General features: G+C 36.9%; 1 protein-coding gene across 2 annotated transcripts in view; it reads right to left on the reverse strand.

Moving 5' to 3' along the window:
• The window catches only part of INTS7 (integrator complex subunit 7), a 102,512-nt gene that overhangs the window by 83,987 nt on the left and 1,249 nt on the right, over window positions 1-17,276 (reverse strand). For both annotated transcript variants that reach the window (XM_035010496.1, XM_035010495.1), the window contains exons 2-4: window positions 10,299-10,428; window positions 7,648-7,794; window positions 851-988 (exon numbers count right to left, since the gene is read on the reverse strand). In XM_035010496.1, the coding sequence (XP_034866387.1) occupies window positions 851-988; window positions 7,648-7,794; window positions 10,299-10,428 (415 nt within the window). The remainder of the gene's footprint in view (window positions 1-850; window positions 989-7,647; window positions 7,795-10,298; window positions 10,429-17,276) is intronic.

A 17,276-nucleotide genomic window follows, 5' to 3' on the forward strand; every position in this document is an offset into this window, starting at 1 on the left:
AACATGTTTAAGGCAAATGCATACTACCAAAATGCCCTCCAGAAGGCAATGCTACTTTTGATAAAAGTCAATAAAAGGGATAATTTATATTTTTAGAGAGGGTAACCAAACAAGTCAAAGACAGTAACATAACCATCCATGGTCAGCACTGCATAAAAAAAAAAAAAATTGTTCTACAATATAACAGTGTAGGATATGACATCACAAATAGGCTAGGGGCGCCTGGGTGGCTCAGTCGTTAAGCGTCTGCCTTCAGCTCAGGTCATGGTCCCAGGGTCCTGGGATGGAGCCCTGTATCGGGCTCCCTGCTCCGCGAGAAGCCTGCTTCTCCCTCTCCCACTCCCCCGGCTTGTGTTCACTCTCTCGCGGTGTCTCTCTGTCAAATGAATAAATAAAATCTTAAAAAAAAACAAAAACAAAAAAACAAATAGGCTAAAACTGGTTTCAGCTCAAATTACTATCTTTGCCAAACATACACAGCTCTAATGCCAAAAAGCTAACCTTGACAAGACAGTAAGAAAGCAGCAATTTAGCATTAGAACCATGTATGTTTGGGGAGGGTGCCTCGGTGGACAAAACTTCTGCTCCCCAATGAAGCCCTCCCTAACTATCGTAATCTATGCTGATCTGTCCTTCTGGAAATTCTTATTCCATGTGCAGTTAACGCCAACATACGTACTTAAGTATTCTGTTTTATGTAATGAAGTTCTGTTTCCCCAACATGACGTAAACCCTCTTAGAAAATACACCTTGCCATTTACATTGCTCTCTTAGTGTTTATCTATATTGATGAGTTATTCCTTCAAAACCTCTTCTTGAGAAGACGAATTATTAAAAGGCCGATGCTTACTTTGACTGTGCAGAGAAGTTTGCAGCAGCAAAAACAGCAGCTTCGACTTCTACGTTATCATGTGAGTCCAGACTCTGACGAATACTATGATGAGCATTCTTCCTCTCAGGAATTATTGATGCCAGGCTTCCCAACATCCTACAGAGACAGAAAGATCCAAAAAGAAAAGAAATACAATAAGCTAAAAATCAAGAGAGGAAGAAGCGAGACAAAGCCAGATTGCCAAAATTAAAATTTGCAGATAATTCCTTAAATCTCAGGTTAGTAAAACATCAACTTTAGGAATCAAGCAGTGATTCAAATTCCAAATATTTTTCTACACTCTGATATGTCAGAAAAATTAACATGGCTTATCTAACATAAGCAAAATTGAAAATTATCATCCTGAAGTACCTCCCAGGTACCAAATAGAGCTCAGAAACTTCTGAATTATTAAAGCACCAAAATATCAATTTTCCAATGTTCTATCAGTCCATTTTAGCAAAACATTTTTGCTATTAAGCAGGTCCAGAAAGTAAAAAAGGTAAGACTCCCAGTCTTTTTTTCTACATCAGTAAATACTGATACCATGATTTTCAAATCTGTCTTCAGCATCAAGAGAACCGAGGTAGAGGACACTCCCTGGGGCTCATTTCAGAATCTGCAAGGATGAGGAAGGTAGCGTCTCGAAAAACACAATCTACTTTATAATAAATTATAAATTTGGAAAAGGAAAGAAATCTATTGTTTGTAACATAAACTACATAAGACAAAGCTTGAAAGATTTTTTCACAAGAAAGGCATGGATTTTTGAAGGCTGTAAAACACTGCAATAAACAAAACAGAGTTCCTACAGGACAACATTTCTCAAAGTCAGTGTTCTAAGTAACCTTCCAACTTGACATGTCACCACCTACCTATCTTATGGAGATTTGATTGGACATAAGTATTAGAGTTTATACCAAACAAAATACTAAAATGGACTACCATATGTCATTTGTATTCAATTTGAAAATAAGGTTTTGAAATTAGAGGAGTTATTTTTCAAAAGAAATAAACAGCTTGTAACATATTTTATATAAGAAAAGATTGGGCTAATATCAACACATTTTGATTAAGTTTGTTACTATTTAAATACAAAAGGGCAAAAAAAGGCATAATGACCCATTGGTCATTACTTTCTGAAAATATTTCTGGTAAAATTATAAATAATTTGTAGCACTACATTTCAAACACTATAAATACCTCCCAGCTTCTTCTTCCATTTGTTTCCATTAAGAAGTCTAAAGTAATGGGTAAAAAAAGAAAACATCTTTAAAATGTCATCTCTTCCTTGTCCTTTCTCCTCTTTAAGTTTGAATCATTCTGACTCTAAGAATTCATGTTTGAGAGACATCACTTTTTGCTTTCCTTCATGTGTTTAACCTTATTAATACATTCTTCCAGAAAACAAGCTCCTTGAGATCAGAGTTCCCACTTTAATCTATTTTCCTAAAAACAAACAAACTTTCTATTCAATGGGTACTCAGAGTACTTAATGTTGATCTATCACTTATTAGCCACATCTTTTCTTTGTAGACTTTTTCTCCTTAACAGATTCATTTTTCATCAGCTATTATAATGTTCCTCAATGAAAAATCATGTTCCTATTAAACATTAAGATCTTTCTGTAACACATCTTTTTCTTTACAAAAAAAAGTACTGTAGTCAAGTATTTCACGATAGAAGGAATGAATACATAATCACTTATATGCTTCATACCTTTTCAAAGACAGATTTTAATAGTCAGGTTCTTTACATTTCTACGGTGACCAAAAACTCTTTTTTTTTTGCACATGTTGCATTTTACCATATAGGAAATAAGCGAATCCATTCGGGCAGGTATCACTTTTCTCGCTTTACATCAAGGAAAGTGATTTCTGAAATGTCAACTCATCAGAATGTGAGTTGGGACCAGAATAATTCTCCCTATACATCCAGCCAAACTTCTCTTCAGTTGAGCAGGCTACTGCTTCCCAAATGGGATTTCAAAAAGCTGACATCTTTTTTCTTCTTAATTACAAAAGCACTTATGTTATTTCTCCCTTTTAAAAGCAGAATATTTTGAAAACCTCATAATTTATATAAACTAAAAGCAATGTACAGTGGTTGGTGACTATCTCAGAAGCACACTCACTTGGTTTCACACCGCCAGCATCTCGGCTGGTCTTGACACTTACCCAGTTCAGAACTCTCTTTATTCTGAGGCATATATTATCTTAGTTACAGACAGAAAATATAAGAAACGATAATGTTGAGATGTAACTTAAGGAAGAGCATAAAAATGGTAGTCATTCTGTTCATGGCTTTCAGGCCCTGAAAGAAGTTTCTATTTTTAAATATGATTTGTAAAGCATATGTCTGATAAAGGAGTGGTATTCAGAATATATCAAGAAACCCTACAATTCTGTAATAAAGAGACAAGTAACATAAAATCTAAACAATCTAATGAAAGAAAACGGGCAAACAATTTGAACGGATTTTTCCAAAAAGAGACAGAAGAACTGTCATCAAAAGGTATATGAGAAAGTGATCATTACCATCAGGGAAATGCAAATCAAAACCACTATACACCCCATCAGAATGGCTAAAATGAAGAAGACTGACAACACCAAAGGTTGGCAAAAGGGTGAAGCAACCAGAGCTCACACACTGTTGGGTCAGAATATAAAATGGTTAAGGGGCGCCTGGGTGGCTCAGTTGTTAAGCGTCTGCCTTTGGCTCAGGTCATGGTCCCAGGGTCCTGGGATTGAGCCCCACATCGGGTTCCCTGCTCAGCGAGAGGCCAGCTTCTCCCTCTCCCACTCCCCCGCTTATGTTCCCTCTCTCGCTGTTTCTCTCTGTCAAATAAATAAATAAAATCTCTAAAAAAAAATAATAAAATAAAATGGTTAAAACCACTTTGGAAAAAAGGTCTGGCAGTTTCTTGTAAAATTAAATATATACCTACCCCATGATTCAGCAATTTCAGTCCTATGTATCTATTTGGCAGAAAGGAAAGCATGTTCACAACAAGTCTAGTACAAGAAGGTTCACAACAACTTTATTTACAATAGCCCCAAAGTGGAAACAGCTTAGGTATTCATCAGTAAGAGAATAAGCTCACACACCATGGAAAACTACTCAGCAATAAAAAAAACCAAATTACTGACATACAAAATGGATTAATCTAAAAAACACTGAGTGAAAGAAGCCTTACACAAAAGAATACCCACTGTATGAGCCCACTTATATGGAGTTTGAAAACAGACAAAAAATTTATCTATATAATAGGAAAAAGAAGAGCAGTGGCCTCTGGGGAGGTGGATGAAGGAACTGAGTAGAAAGCGCATAAGGGAATATTCTGGAGTAAGTTCTATATCCTGATAGTGGTTGGAGTAAGTTGAAGCATCTATCAGTACTCAGTAAATTAACTAACATTTAAAGAACCAGATAACCCTGTGGGGCACCTGAGTGGCTCAGTCGATTGAACATCCGACTCTTGATTTAGGCTCAGGTCATGATCTCACAGGTGGTGGGATCCAGCCCCACAATGAGCTCCACGCTGGGCAGGGAGTCTGCTTGAGATTCTCTCCCTCTGCCCTTCCCCCTGCTTGTGTGCATATGTGTCTGCACTCTTTCTCTCAAGTAAATAAATAAATCTTAAAGAAAGAAAGAAACAGATAACCCTGTAAACAAGCTGAACTCTACCTAATGATACACATGCCAAAGTACCCAGCGGGAAGTGTATTATCTGTAATTTACTATGAAATGCATTAGAAAAAATGTTTGCTCTACTGTTAAAATTTATAGTAAAATGTTATTGGGGAAAAAAGGAACCTACTTTTTACTACATTTAGCCCCAAGTCAAATGCATGATTTAAAAATTTTTATTGACAAATCATGCTTTTTCTTACATAATTAAGGTAGTAAATGACATGGTGCTTATTACTTTTTTAATGGCAAAATTAGTTTTCTTTATACTTTTTAAAGGTTGTATTTTTAAAACTTTATAATATAATGTTAAATAATACACTAAACTAAAAATACTTTTTTACTTTAAGTCATCTTTTGTATCATGAAAAAACTATGAAATCATGAAAAAAAATTTTAAGGCTATTCAAAAATGTTCTATTTTTGTGAGAAGGGTTTGATATTCTCATATTGTGTTGATACTAGAATTTTAGATTTGAGTTGTTATAAATACACTTTTTTGGTATTTGATATTTACTTTATAATTCTGCAAACTTCACAAAATGATCTGATCACCCCTTACTCCTGATCTCCAAGCTTTTTCCTCTTCCTAAAGTAACTACTCCAAGAATGTTTTTAAAACAGTCCCTATTTGGCAAAATCATCTAAGGCCTTGTATATCTAAGGATCTTATTAACTGTACTATTTATTTATTTATTAGATTTTATTTTTAAGTAATCTCTATACCAATGTGGGGCTTGAATTTATAACCCCAAGATCAAGAGTCACATGCTCCACCAACAGAGTCAGTCAGGCACCACGTACTATGTTTTAAATGGTAATTGGACTCCTTAACGTTCTTAGCTCAAATTTCTTTTTTTTTGTTTTTAAGATTTTATTTATTTGTCAGAGAAAGAGAGAGAGAGAGAGCACAAGCAGAGGGAGTGGCAGGCAGAGGGAGAAGCAGGCTCCCTGCTGAGCAAGGAGCCTGATGGCGGACCAGATCCCAGACCCTGGGATGACCCGAGCCAAAGTCAGATGCCTAATCAACTGGGCCACCCAGGCGCCCCAACTCAAGTTTCTTTTAATATTTTTTGCATCATGTTAATGTTGAGAAATATAATTTCAATCTGATTTTTTTTCCTTTCCTTTTTTCCTAAATAAATAAATAAATAAATATTCTGGAAGCTTTCTACAAATCTCTGATTTTATTGACAGTAACAGTTCTTCAATGAAGAATTGTGGCAAAGCCCAGTTATCATGAATTGGAAAGAGCAAGCATGCAAAATGAATGGAATATTCAAATATTAATCGATATTCTTCTCAAAACATTCAAACTAGCTCTAAATTATTTATAAAATCATTCTACTAGTTAAATTGTATTATTTCTTTTTTTTAATTGTCTTCTGATAAAAAAAGATAACCTATGCCTGTGGAAAATGATTCAAACATTGCAAAATCACTCAGAAAAGTCTCTTGTAATCCAAAGCCCAATAACCCCTGCCAAAAATAATCACTGTTAACAGTATACATTCCTTCAGATTCTTTTCTGAGCCTAAATAAACACATATATTAATATTACAGGTAAAAATGAATTAAAAAATGGACATTACTTGACTACTTGTTTTTTTTTAACTTAATATCTCCACTTTTTTTAAGATTTATTTATTTCGGAGAGAGAAAGCATGAGCAGGAGGGGCAGAGGGAGAGAATCTGAAGCAGAATCTGCACAGAGCACAGAGCCTGAAGCCGGGAGCCCGAGCGGGGCTCGATCTCATCACAACCTGAGCTGAAACCAAGAGTCAGACGCTCAACTGACTGTGCCACCCAGGTGCCCCTTAATATCTCTATGTTAAACACACACTTCATTCTTTAAAAGTTATATAGTGGTCCATAAATTATTCCCACACTGACACATGATTTTCCCTAATTTTTCACTTTTTACAAAAATAATACTATGATCATCTGTATACATTTATTCACCAACTTTTAAAAATGATTTACAGAAAAAAATTCCTATAAGTGAATTTGCTGAATCAAAAAGTCTATCTTAAATTTAATTCTGTTCTATTATATATGGTTTTTAAAAGATAAAACCAATTAACTGACTTTAAAATATCTGCTCATAATTTAATCACTCAAAAGGCAGAGGAATGACAAAAGCACTTAATTCTGAACAAGAGGGAAGAACTGGCTCCTGATAGAAAAATTAGAGAAGTGACATCCTAGACTTCATGGTTAAAAAGAGGGCTCACTTCTGGACAAGGCAAGTCAGAAGTGAGCCCTATAATTTAGGAAAGTGAATTTCAGAAGTCTAAAAATTACACATTCATTCCATAAACAGCAGACCTAAAAAGAGAATATGATTCAAGCTGGATATAAGGCTTACAATATGAAATTCTGACAAAATTAAAAAAAAATTGGGGGGGGCAGGTGCTTGGATGGCTCAGTTGGTTAAGCATCCCACTCTTCCTTTCGGCTCAGGTCATGATCTCAGGGTCGTGGGATCAAGCCCCGAATTGGGCTCCTGCTCAACAAGGAGTCTGCTTGAGATTCTCTACCTCCTCTTCTGCCCCTCCCCCGCTCGTTCTCTCACTCTCTCGCAAATAAATAAATAAATAAAATCTTAAAAAAAATTTTTTTTTAGATGCCAACAAAGAAAAGAAAAGGATGGAGAAACTACAGTGGTTCCATCTGGCATTCTCCAAGGAGTTCAAATACAAATTACTGCATATAAAAATGAGCACATAACCAAAGGTGAATAGAAAAACTGACATGAAACAGAACAAGTTCAGGAAGGTAAGAGTCCAAAATGAGCTGGGGCTAAGCTAGATTCAGACCCCAGCTGGCTGATCAGAACACCAACCTACAAAAAGAAATGTTTCAAACACGAGTTAGGCAATATTTCACAACCAAAGCAGCATCATAGGTGGTAAGAGAAAAGCATGTACAGATTGGGATGGTTACCATATTTCTGCCCGGAGTATTGGTTGAAAAAACAAATTCTTAACATTCAAAATGAAAAAAGGAAACATATTGCCCTTTTTAAGTACATTAACTGCAACTCAAACAATCTTGTGGTGATTCATTATAGCAACAGAGTATACCGGAGTGTGATGGCTCTTGCTACAGGATCATTACTGTGAATCACAGAGAAAATTCTCTTCACAAATTCATCCACATTCAGAATCTTCTCCAAATGCTTCTCACTTTGTTGAGTAACTTTAAGAACACACAGCCTCAGGAAATTGTTTCTATGAAGAACAAGAGATAAAGTAAATTAGACCACTTCAAGAAAGTAATATTTAATTAGGAATCGAAGCAACACTAACGATATTAAATTTTAGCAACGGGCCAATGTTTTTCAATCTATTATTATTTCTCATCATTAAAAGAGCTGAAGCCTACACTTTGGTTTTTGTTGTTGTTGTTTTTAATCCAGGAATACTAGGCTGGTTTAATATTCAAAAATTAAGCAATGTAATTCATAATATTAACAGGCTAAGGAAGTTACATGATCATATCAATCAATGCAGAAAAAGCAATGAACAAAATTCAATAACACATCCATGATGAAACTAATCAAACTAGGAACAGAAGAAAACTTCTTCTTGATAAAGGATATAAACCAAAAGCCCATAGCTAACATTATATTTAGGTGGTCAAAGAATGAATGCTTTCCTCAGAATTCTGGGGAAAAGGCAAATATGCCAGCTCTCATTACTCTTACACAACATAGGGCCGGAACTTCAAGCTAGTGCAGTAAGAAAAGGAAATAAAAGGCACAAAGATCAAAAAGGAAGAGAATCTGCCCTGATTTGCAGATGACATGATTGTGGGAGTGGCTGACATATTTGATTACTTCACCATGTTGGAAGAGGGATTCTCAAGTTTTGCTTTTGCATTTGTTAGTGTACCTGAAATGCCCAAACAGAACAAAACATAAGGGATCCTTTTCAAATGTCTGACATTCTTCCTAAGGATAATAATTTTCTCATGTTGTACACACTGCTCATCCAGGTATGTCTTAAATTTATTACGTACAACAAACACAAATGTTCAAACTGTCAGAAAGGTAGTATTTCATAGATTCTGAAGACCAACTGCCAAGACTGCTATCTTGGCTCTGTCTCTCACTAACTGTATTATCACTGTGGACAAATTTAACTTCTCTGCTCAGTTCCATTTCCTCAATTATATAACGCTGAGCAACAGTACTTACCTCACATGTGAAAACATGTGCAAATGAGAAAAGCATCTGATATATAGAAAGAGCTCAGTAAACGAAATAAATATTCCCATTACTCCTTCACGTCTTCTTCTAATCAAAGAATACTGACAACATTACTCACAAAAATTTAATGTTTGAGGATTTTCATCAAAGAAGATTATATATAAGACAAAAATAAAGGAAGCAAACAGAAAATTTGTAGTAAAGGAAATGAGATCATATGGCAAAATATTCAACCTCACAAGTTATTTATAAAATGCTAGTTAAAACAGCAATGAAATAACATTTCATAACTAGCAAATCATAAGTAATAAAACTAACAGCCAGGGCTGACTAGGTTGTGGTCAACAGGTATGTGACCTTGGCAAAAGTATGAACTGATAGAACTGCCTTGGCAAACAATGTGCAATACATTTGAAAGGAAATAGAAAACTCATGTCTGTTATATGGGATATTATATGTCCTGTAACTCAGCATTTACAGCGCTGTCTCTCTCTCCTCCCACAGTGGACAGAACGAATTCCAGACTCAATCCTTTCTGATATGTCCTATAGTATCAGTTACCTGGATGTTATCTGACATCCTCAGACATGTATGAGAAGGAAGGACGAGAAATGTTAAAGCCAAGGTCAAGAACTCTAAGCATATATTAGGGAAAGGAGAACATAAAGGAACGAAGACTCAAGTATCAAGAAGGGATGTGGAACTGAAATAACATACTTAAGATCAGAGGAGATCATATGAGAGCTTTCAAGATTCAAAGTTTGGAGACAATGCTCTGCTGATGTACCTACAGAAAACGGGAGCTACATGTAGGAATCGTATGGTGTTTGGTGGCGTGAAGCCTACACTTAGAATACGAAGCATAAGCAGTTGGCAATGCCTGCAATCCTGCTGCAAGACACCCAGATGGCAGTGACAGAGAGAAAAGCCCTGGGGATGAATTAAATCTCCTCCATCATATTATGACCAAGGCCAGGAGGTCAGATGGTCTTCCTCTTCTCTCAAGCTAATTCTACACATCTCTTCTCCTTCAAGTCTGACTCGGTGTGTGTGTAAACACACAAGTGCATGGAAAACAGTAGAAAGAAGCAGGAGAGGGACTGGTGGGGAGGGAAAAAAAAAACCCAAAAGGTATTTATCCAGTCCATCCATGTTTCAGACACTTCACAGTAACATGTAATCTTGTGTTATAAAACAAGTTATTAAATCAGGAACTTCTCAAAACAATCTGTGCAAACAACAGATACTTCCAAAAGATGCAATAATATATATATTAAGATTATCTTAACTGGATTTATTCTGTTCCCCAAAGAAATAAGTCCTCTCTGACTTGTAACTTCATTTCTGCTTAAAATGCCATTATATTTCACACCGAAAAGTGTTGTAAACTGCCATGTACATCCATTAAAATGGTCACTAACCATGTGGAAGTCCCGAAGAGCAAAAACAATAAAGACCACAACATTATAAACAAAGAAATCTGAACAAAGTACTTTAGGACACTGAGGCTTTAAAAAGACTTACCCAACTCTGAAAACATCTGCTAACTTTAGGAACGCAGAATTGATGAGAATAGGAAATGGATACTTCTGAAAGAGTCTGGGAAAACGAACAACTGCTTCACACTGTTCACCAAGTTTGCCAGATCTCAGACCTATTAAAAGCATGAAAACGGGAGAACAGCTTACAAACCTGTAGCTACAACAAAGCAAAAATAGCAAATACCCACAGAGCATCACACAGCCATAAAATAACAGTCATTCACAATTAGGTAAGGTACCACTGTAACTCAAGAGCTTTTTAAAAATAAAAACGGCCTATAAAATAGTAATTTGGTAAACTGCCACTTTACATATAAAATAATGAGAAAGAAACAATTTTTTTTCAAAAAAGTTTGAGTATTTTAAGAATACCTGGGGCCATAAAATAAATCTCAGTAAATTTAAAAGGACTGAAACCATACTTTGTTATGTTCTTTGACCACAGCGGAATTAAATTAGAAATTGCTAAGAGAAAAATATCTAGAAAATTCCCAAATATTTGGAAATCAAACAACTTCTAAATGAGCCATAGGTGAAAGGGAAAATTAGAAAAATCTCTTGAACTGAATGAAAATGAAAGCACAATCTGTGCGATGCAGCTAATGCAGTTCTTGAAGAAACATTTATAACATCTAACGCTTTATATTAGGAAAGAAGGTCTCAAATCAATGGCCTAACAAGAGGCCAAGATAATTCAATGGGGAAAAGATACTCTTTCTAACAAATTGTTCTGGAACAAGTGGCAATCCATAAGCAAAAATAAATAAAATCTCAACCCTTAATTTGTACCATATACAAAAATTAACTCAGAATGAACCACAGACCTAAATGTTAAGAGTTAAATTATAAACCATGTAAAGAAAATACAGAGGAAATCTTTATGAGCTTGGGTTAAGCAAAGAATTCTTGGGTTAAACAAAGAAATCAAGATACTGTTAAGAGAATGAAAAGACAAGCGACACACCAGAAGAAAATATTTACAGAACACATACCTCATAAAGGACAATGTGGAGGCCGCTTGTAGGCCACAGCCTTGAGCAATGGAAACTGAGTAAGATAAAGGGGCCCACAGCGGCCACTGAGCTGAATGCAGACAGGCCCATTAGGTGACCCACCTCAAAATATCCATAAGCCCTGCCGACCATGGGCTACTTACAACCAGGCACAGGTACCAAAACAGGAAAACTCCATAGTTCCCATGCCTCTTCACTTCCCCCACTATACGCCACCCCCCTCCACCACTGCTTCCTCACAGTCTCCTCTGCTGTCCCACCATGCTGCTCCCTTGCGGTGTATTCAATAAACTACTATCTCCTTTGTTCTGCCTTGGGTAAATTCACAACCCACGCCTCCAGCCTCCACCCAACAGGGTCGCTCCACAGGCAGAATCCGTACTTCCTACACCTCAGTAAGATGACAACCTGATTTTTGAAATGGGTGAGATTTGAAGAGAAATTTCATTAAAGAAGAAATATGAATGGCAAATACATGCAAGTTAACAGATGTTCAACACTGCTGGTCATCAGGGAAATGTAAATTAAAGGCCACCTTAAGATACCACTACATAGGGACGCCTGGGTGGCTCAGTCAGTTAAGCGTCTGCCTTCGGCTCAGGTCATGATCCCAGTGTCCTGGGATCGAGTCCCGCATCGGGCTCCCTGCTCCGCGGGGAGCCTGCTTCTCCCTCTGCCTCTCTCTCTCTCATGAATAAATAAATAAAATCTTTAAAAAAAAAAAAAAAAACCCAGGTGGCTCATCGCTACCATATTAAAAAAAAAAAAAAAGATACCACTACATACCCACTAGAATGGCAAAAAATTTTAAGAATGACATACCAAGTGCTAATGAGGATATGGAGCAACTATAACTCTTATATATTGTTGGTGGGAATGCAAAACTACATGTTTCTTTGGAAAACAGTTCGGCTATTTTTTATAAATATAATCATATACTTACTATGTAATCAACAATCCTACTTCTAAATATTTATCCAAGTACATTGAGAACATATGTCCATAAAAAGATCTGTATCTGTATCACAGCAGCTTTATTCGAATAGCCCCAAACTGGAAAAAACCCAAATGTCCATAACTGGTGAATGAATAAACAAACTGTGGTCTATCCATACAATGGACTACCACTCAACGATAAATAGGAAACAACTGCTGATTCATGCAACAAGGGTAGATCTCAAAATCACTGTGCTAAATAAGTCAGACCCAAAAAAGACTACAATACTGTATGACTATTTTATAGGACATTCAAGAAAAAGCAAAACTTTGGGACAGAGAACAGATCAGTGATTGTCAGGGGCTAGAGAAAAAATTGACTGCAAAGGGATACAGGGAAAGTTTCTGGGGTGAAGGAAATGTTCTATGTCTTGACTGTCGTAGTGGTTTCGTGACTGCATCCATTTGGTGAATTTTATTATCTATAAATTATACCTCAAAATCTGATTTTAAAAATGTAAAAAAAAAAACCCCAACAAACAAAAAGTTAATGTTCAATCCCTAAAAAATATTCATTTAGAATGAATATCTTTATATGGTATTAATAGCATCCGCTTCAAATATTTCTTTTGTTATTTTAGCATTTATAAAATGCTAATTATATCTATATTCGTACAAGAGTAAGTGCCCTCGAATATCTCTGTTCAATAAACTCTGCTCACTGTTAAAAAATGACAAAGGAAATACTCCTCTGAGGACTCTTTATTGTCACTATGTTTCAATACAAAGGACAACCACAGAGGAAATCTGCATAGGCAATTTCTACAACTTATTAATGGTTTGAGTTCTGTAAATGCACTCATGTTGGTTATTTGGTACTTGGAATATATTTCCTCGTAGGAAAAAAAAAAAAAAAGCACTATCAGCACTCATCATATTCCAGAATCCAATAACCACTTATAATAAAAGTTCCTATGGGAAAATTAATTCAAAATTAATTCAAGTTTCTCATGGAGATATTTAGAACATATTCCTTCTTTGTCTGCTCCCTCCTTCCCCTACCCCCCACCTCCATACACAGAAGAACTGACACTAGAGCTCCTGGAGTCATCTTCCAGCCAAACACAGTGCCAATGGAAATGTTCTAGGTAACTGGCAGTGCCTCATGTAGCCTTAAAAGCTTTTCTAAAGGCCTGACTTGACAAAGGGGTCAAGAGACACACACATAGGCAGTAAGGACAAAGGGGAAGGGGAGAGGAGGAAGGCCCAAGTCTGAGGATGGAGGTGAAAGAACAAAGGAACAGATGTGTTTGTGTGTGTGTGTGTGCTGTGGGAATCTGTTGGGACAATCCACAGTGATCGGGACTTTTTTCCTCCTCTTCTTTCTGCCAGTAGTTGAGTGATGGAAAAGGGAGTAAAGTTCTGCTTGTAATAAATTAACCTTGGTTGGGATGAAAAAGGTAAAATAGGAGGCAGCCCAAGTAGAGGGAGTTTGCTGACAGAATATGATCTGTTTCACTTTCCCTTAAAAAACACAACCACAGACTACATTCATTGGTTTAAATATGATGATTTAAAATGTACCAAAGATAATTTTGAATCTGGCCAGAGAAATATTTTGATTTCTCTAATACTGTCAAATTTTACTTCCTTAAGATAAAATAGACCCTCATTCCTGTAACAGGGCCAATCAGAATAAGTTAAAGAATAGTAAATTTCTTGCTTAATAACTTATGTAAGAGCTTTAGGAAAAAGGAAATAAGCAAGGCTGGTTCTGAGGGACAAAAGCTAAGGTACAAGAGAAGAGAGAAATGTATCAAGACCTAGGATTTAGCAATAATCCCAGGCTGAAGCAGTATGGTACCCATCTTGCTTGCTCTGGGCCCATTTCAATTCCAGAACAAGCCAAGCAGCTGAAAACAGGCACTCAGCACGGTCAGATCTTGTTCTAGGAATTGTTCACTTTATTTCTGTTGCTAGCTACAACCAACCTAAGGAAGAATGCCCTGATCATAAGACCAATGATCGTGAGAATGTCACTATAAAACCAGAGATTAAGGTGGAGGGATGCAACTGCTGTTTCTACATCTTTCTTTGTATTCTCCCACCAAAGAAATAGAGCTCTCTTTCTTTTCAGTGCCTGCAATTAAACAGTGCTTAAATCAGTTGCAACATTCAGGTAGACTAGGGAGAACTAAAATAGGTTATCTGTAAATTGCTTATTCATTCAAACTTCATTTGACAGCAGTGAAATTCATTATTCTAGACTTACTTAGCACTTAACATGTGCAGAACATTTTGCTAGTTCTGCATCAGAAACATTTGTAAAACTTTTCAAAAATACCTGTGCCAGAGTTTTACTCCAAACCTACCAAATCTGAGGCTGGGGCCCAGGCATCTGTTTAGCTACTTTGAGAAGGCAGGAACTTAGATCCTCAAGCTATCCTCCATCACTTCTCATCCTATTTAACTGCCCTGCCTATACTGGAGTTAGAAAACTAATAGTTTGCTGAATTTGGCACTCAAATTTCATCTGATAGACAACAATGTTTTTTAAGGGTTTTGAATTCATTGTCAAATTTTAAAAATGAAACGAGATTTCAATAAAACCCAGAATTTCTGGTTTTGAAATTTTTTTTATGTTAATCACCATACATTAGTTTTGAAATTTTTAAAGATCTGCAATGTCACTAAAGAAGGTGGGAGTCTTGGGATGCCTGGGTGGCTCAGTTGGTTAAGCAACTGCCTTCAGCTCAGGTCATGATCCTGGAGTCCTGGGATCGAGTCCCACATCGGGCTCCCTGCTGAGCAGGGAGTCTGCTTCTCCCTCTGACCCTCCCCTCTCTCATGTGTGCGCCCTCTCTCACTCATTCTCTCTCTCTCAAATAAATAAAATCTTAAAAAAAAAAAAAAAAAAAAAAAGAAGGTGGGAGTCTTGACCAAAGAAACACTGTAGTATTGCAGGTCTGTACTGAAGGCCCATTTGGGCTTGATAATCATTTCTGGTAATAGCCATGTACCCCTACAATCTTTCTCTAGCAATTTTTGGCCGCCTTTGGGCACACATAACCAGAAGAGAATCTTGGATGAGAATTTAAAGTGCTAGTAAGGGGGCACCTGGGTAGCTCAGTCGGTTAAGTGTCTACTTTTGGCTCAGGTCATGATCCCAAGGTCCTGGGATGGGGCCCAGAGTTGGGCTCCCTGCTCAGCAGGGAGTCTGTTTCTCCCTCTGTCCCTCCCCCTGCTCATGCTCTCTCTCTCTCTCAAATAAATAAATAAAATCTTAAAAAAATAAAATAAAATAAAGTGCTGGTAAGAAAGTTAATGAAGTTAATAAAACGTGGCACCATGAAATCTAAGCTCAATAAAGAAGAAACAACAGGAAGAGTCTTTTGGGTAGGGGAAAGTAGACAGGTGAATATACTGAGGTCTGAATGAAAATAAAGAATGATCAATATAGCAGTTCGTCATGATGATGGTGATGGTGCATATTATGTGCTTATTCTGTGCCACTCTACTAAGCAATTTACATGAATTAAACTCTCACTGCAATCATAGAAGTTAGGTACTATTATTATCCCCATTTTAAAGATGACACAGGCAGACTGGTTATGCAACGTGCTTAAGAAACAGCTAATAAATGGCATACCTGGGATTCACATCCTGGCAATCTGGCTCCAGAGTCTATGGTCCTAAACTATTATGCTAAAATACATCTCGAGCAAGTAACTAACTAGAGGACAGAGGCTAAGATTTTAAAAGGGATATTTAAATTATGATTTTAGAGTGGTGTAATTCTGAGGACAGAAAAATTCTAGGGAACTGGGAAGAATAACATAAATGATGGTAAACTTGGGGATTGTTATGTACAGTAATCAAGTTTTCAAAACAACACACATTTCCAGGTAGCACGTATCAGCCAGAGTTCTTGGCTTTAAGCAACACAAGCCAACTGGCTGATTAGGCAGAACATGGGTTTATTAAAAACTTAACTAACAGTTTCAAGGCTAAACATCTACGAACACCTACTACCACACTGCCTGACTGATTAGATGAAGAGATGTCCTGTGGCTAGGAAACACCAGATGCTACAATCAGCTCTGCTGACATCCAGGAACCCCGTAGCCATTGCCGCTGTTACTGTCCCCTAGGAACACCACAGCCGCCGTGGCTGCCAGGGCACAGAACTGTGAGCCTGCTCTCCAACTATGCCTTCCTAAAGGCATAGTTGGAGAGCATAGTTGGATTTTGCTGAACTCCTAAATCACAGAGGCCAGAGGAGGTCTGTCTGACCAGCAGGGCCAAGTTCACGTCCTGCGCTCTTGCAAGGGAAGCCAGGAAGGTGAACTTTGGCTTCCACCCTGGTGAGACAGGGCATATAGTGTGGGTCATTCCTCAAGCACAGGAGGAGTGACTACAAGATGCTAAGCGACCACCAACACGAGGAATACCCATTACAAAGAACACTGCTAATACACATTACCTCACAAGCACATTTTAGAAGAGTTTGTTATACACATTAGCTTTAGCTAAGGTGTGAGGATGACTCAAAAAGGAAACATAATACATATATATCTTAAAGTGTAGTCATTAAAAATGGGGGTAAGAGCAGGAAAAAATAGGAACACAAGTATGCACCACACATTAGAAGGTAACCTAACAACCCATAGCTTAATAAATCGATAATGTCTTTAGATTTGGTGGGGTTATTAGATATCTGGACCTGTAACTCTTACTGGGGAATAAGGAAGAAATTTCCAGGATGGAAAGAAAAGGGTTATGTAGTGTTTAAAAAACACATCTAATATTATAATTTTATATTTCATAGAGGAAAAGCCCTACAGCTTTGGTAAGAGAAAGTAAAAAGTTCAACACCATTTTCTTGACTGATGAGGATGCACTAAAGATACTGTGACTCAACCAAAGAATATCTCATTGGAGTGCTGTGACATTTTTATGTTGATCAAAAAGAGTTAAAAGCTTTTTAAAAAGTCTAAGAAACTCTTATCTAG

Source organism: Mirounga leonina, unplaced genomic scaffold, assembly GCF_011800145.1.
Source record: "Mirounga leonina isolate KUSES-001 unplaced genomic scaffold, KU_Mleo_1.0 Mir_154, whole genome shotgun sequence".
Classification (NCBI taxonomy): Eukaryota; Metazoa; Chordata; class Mammalia; order Carnivora; family Phocidae; genus Mirounga; species Mirounga leonina.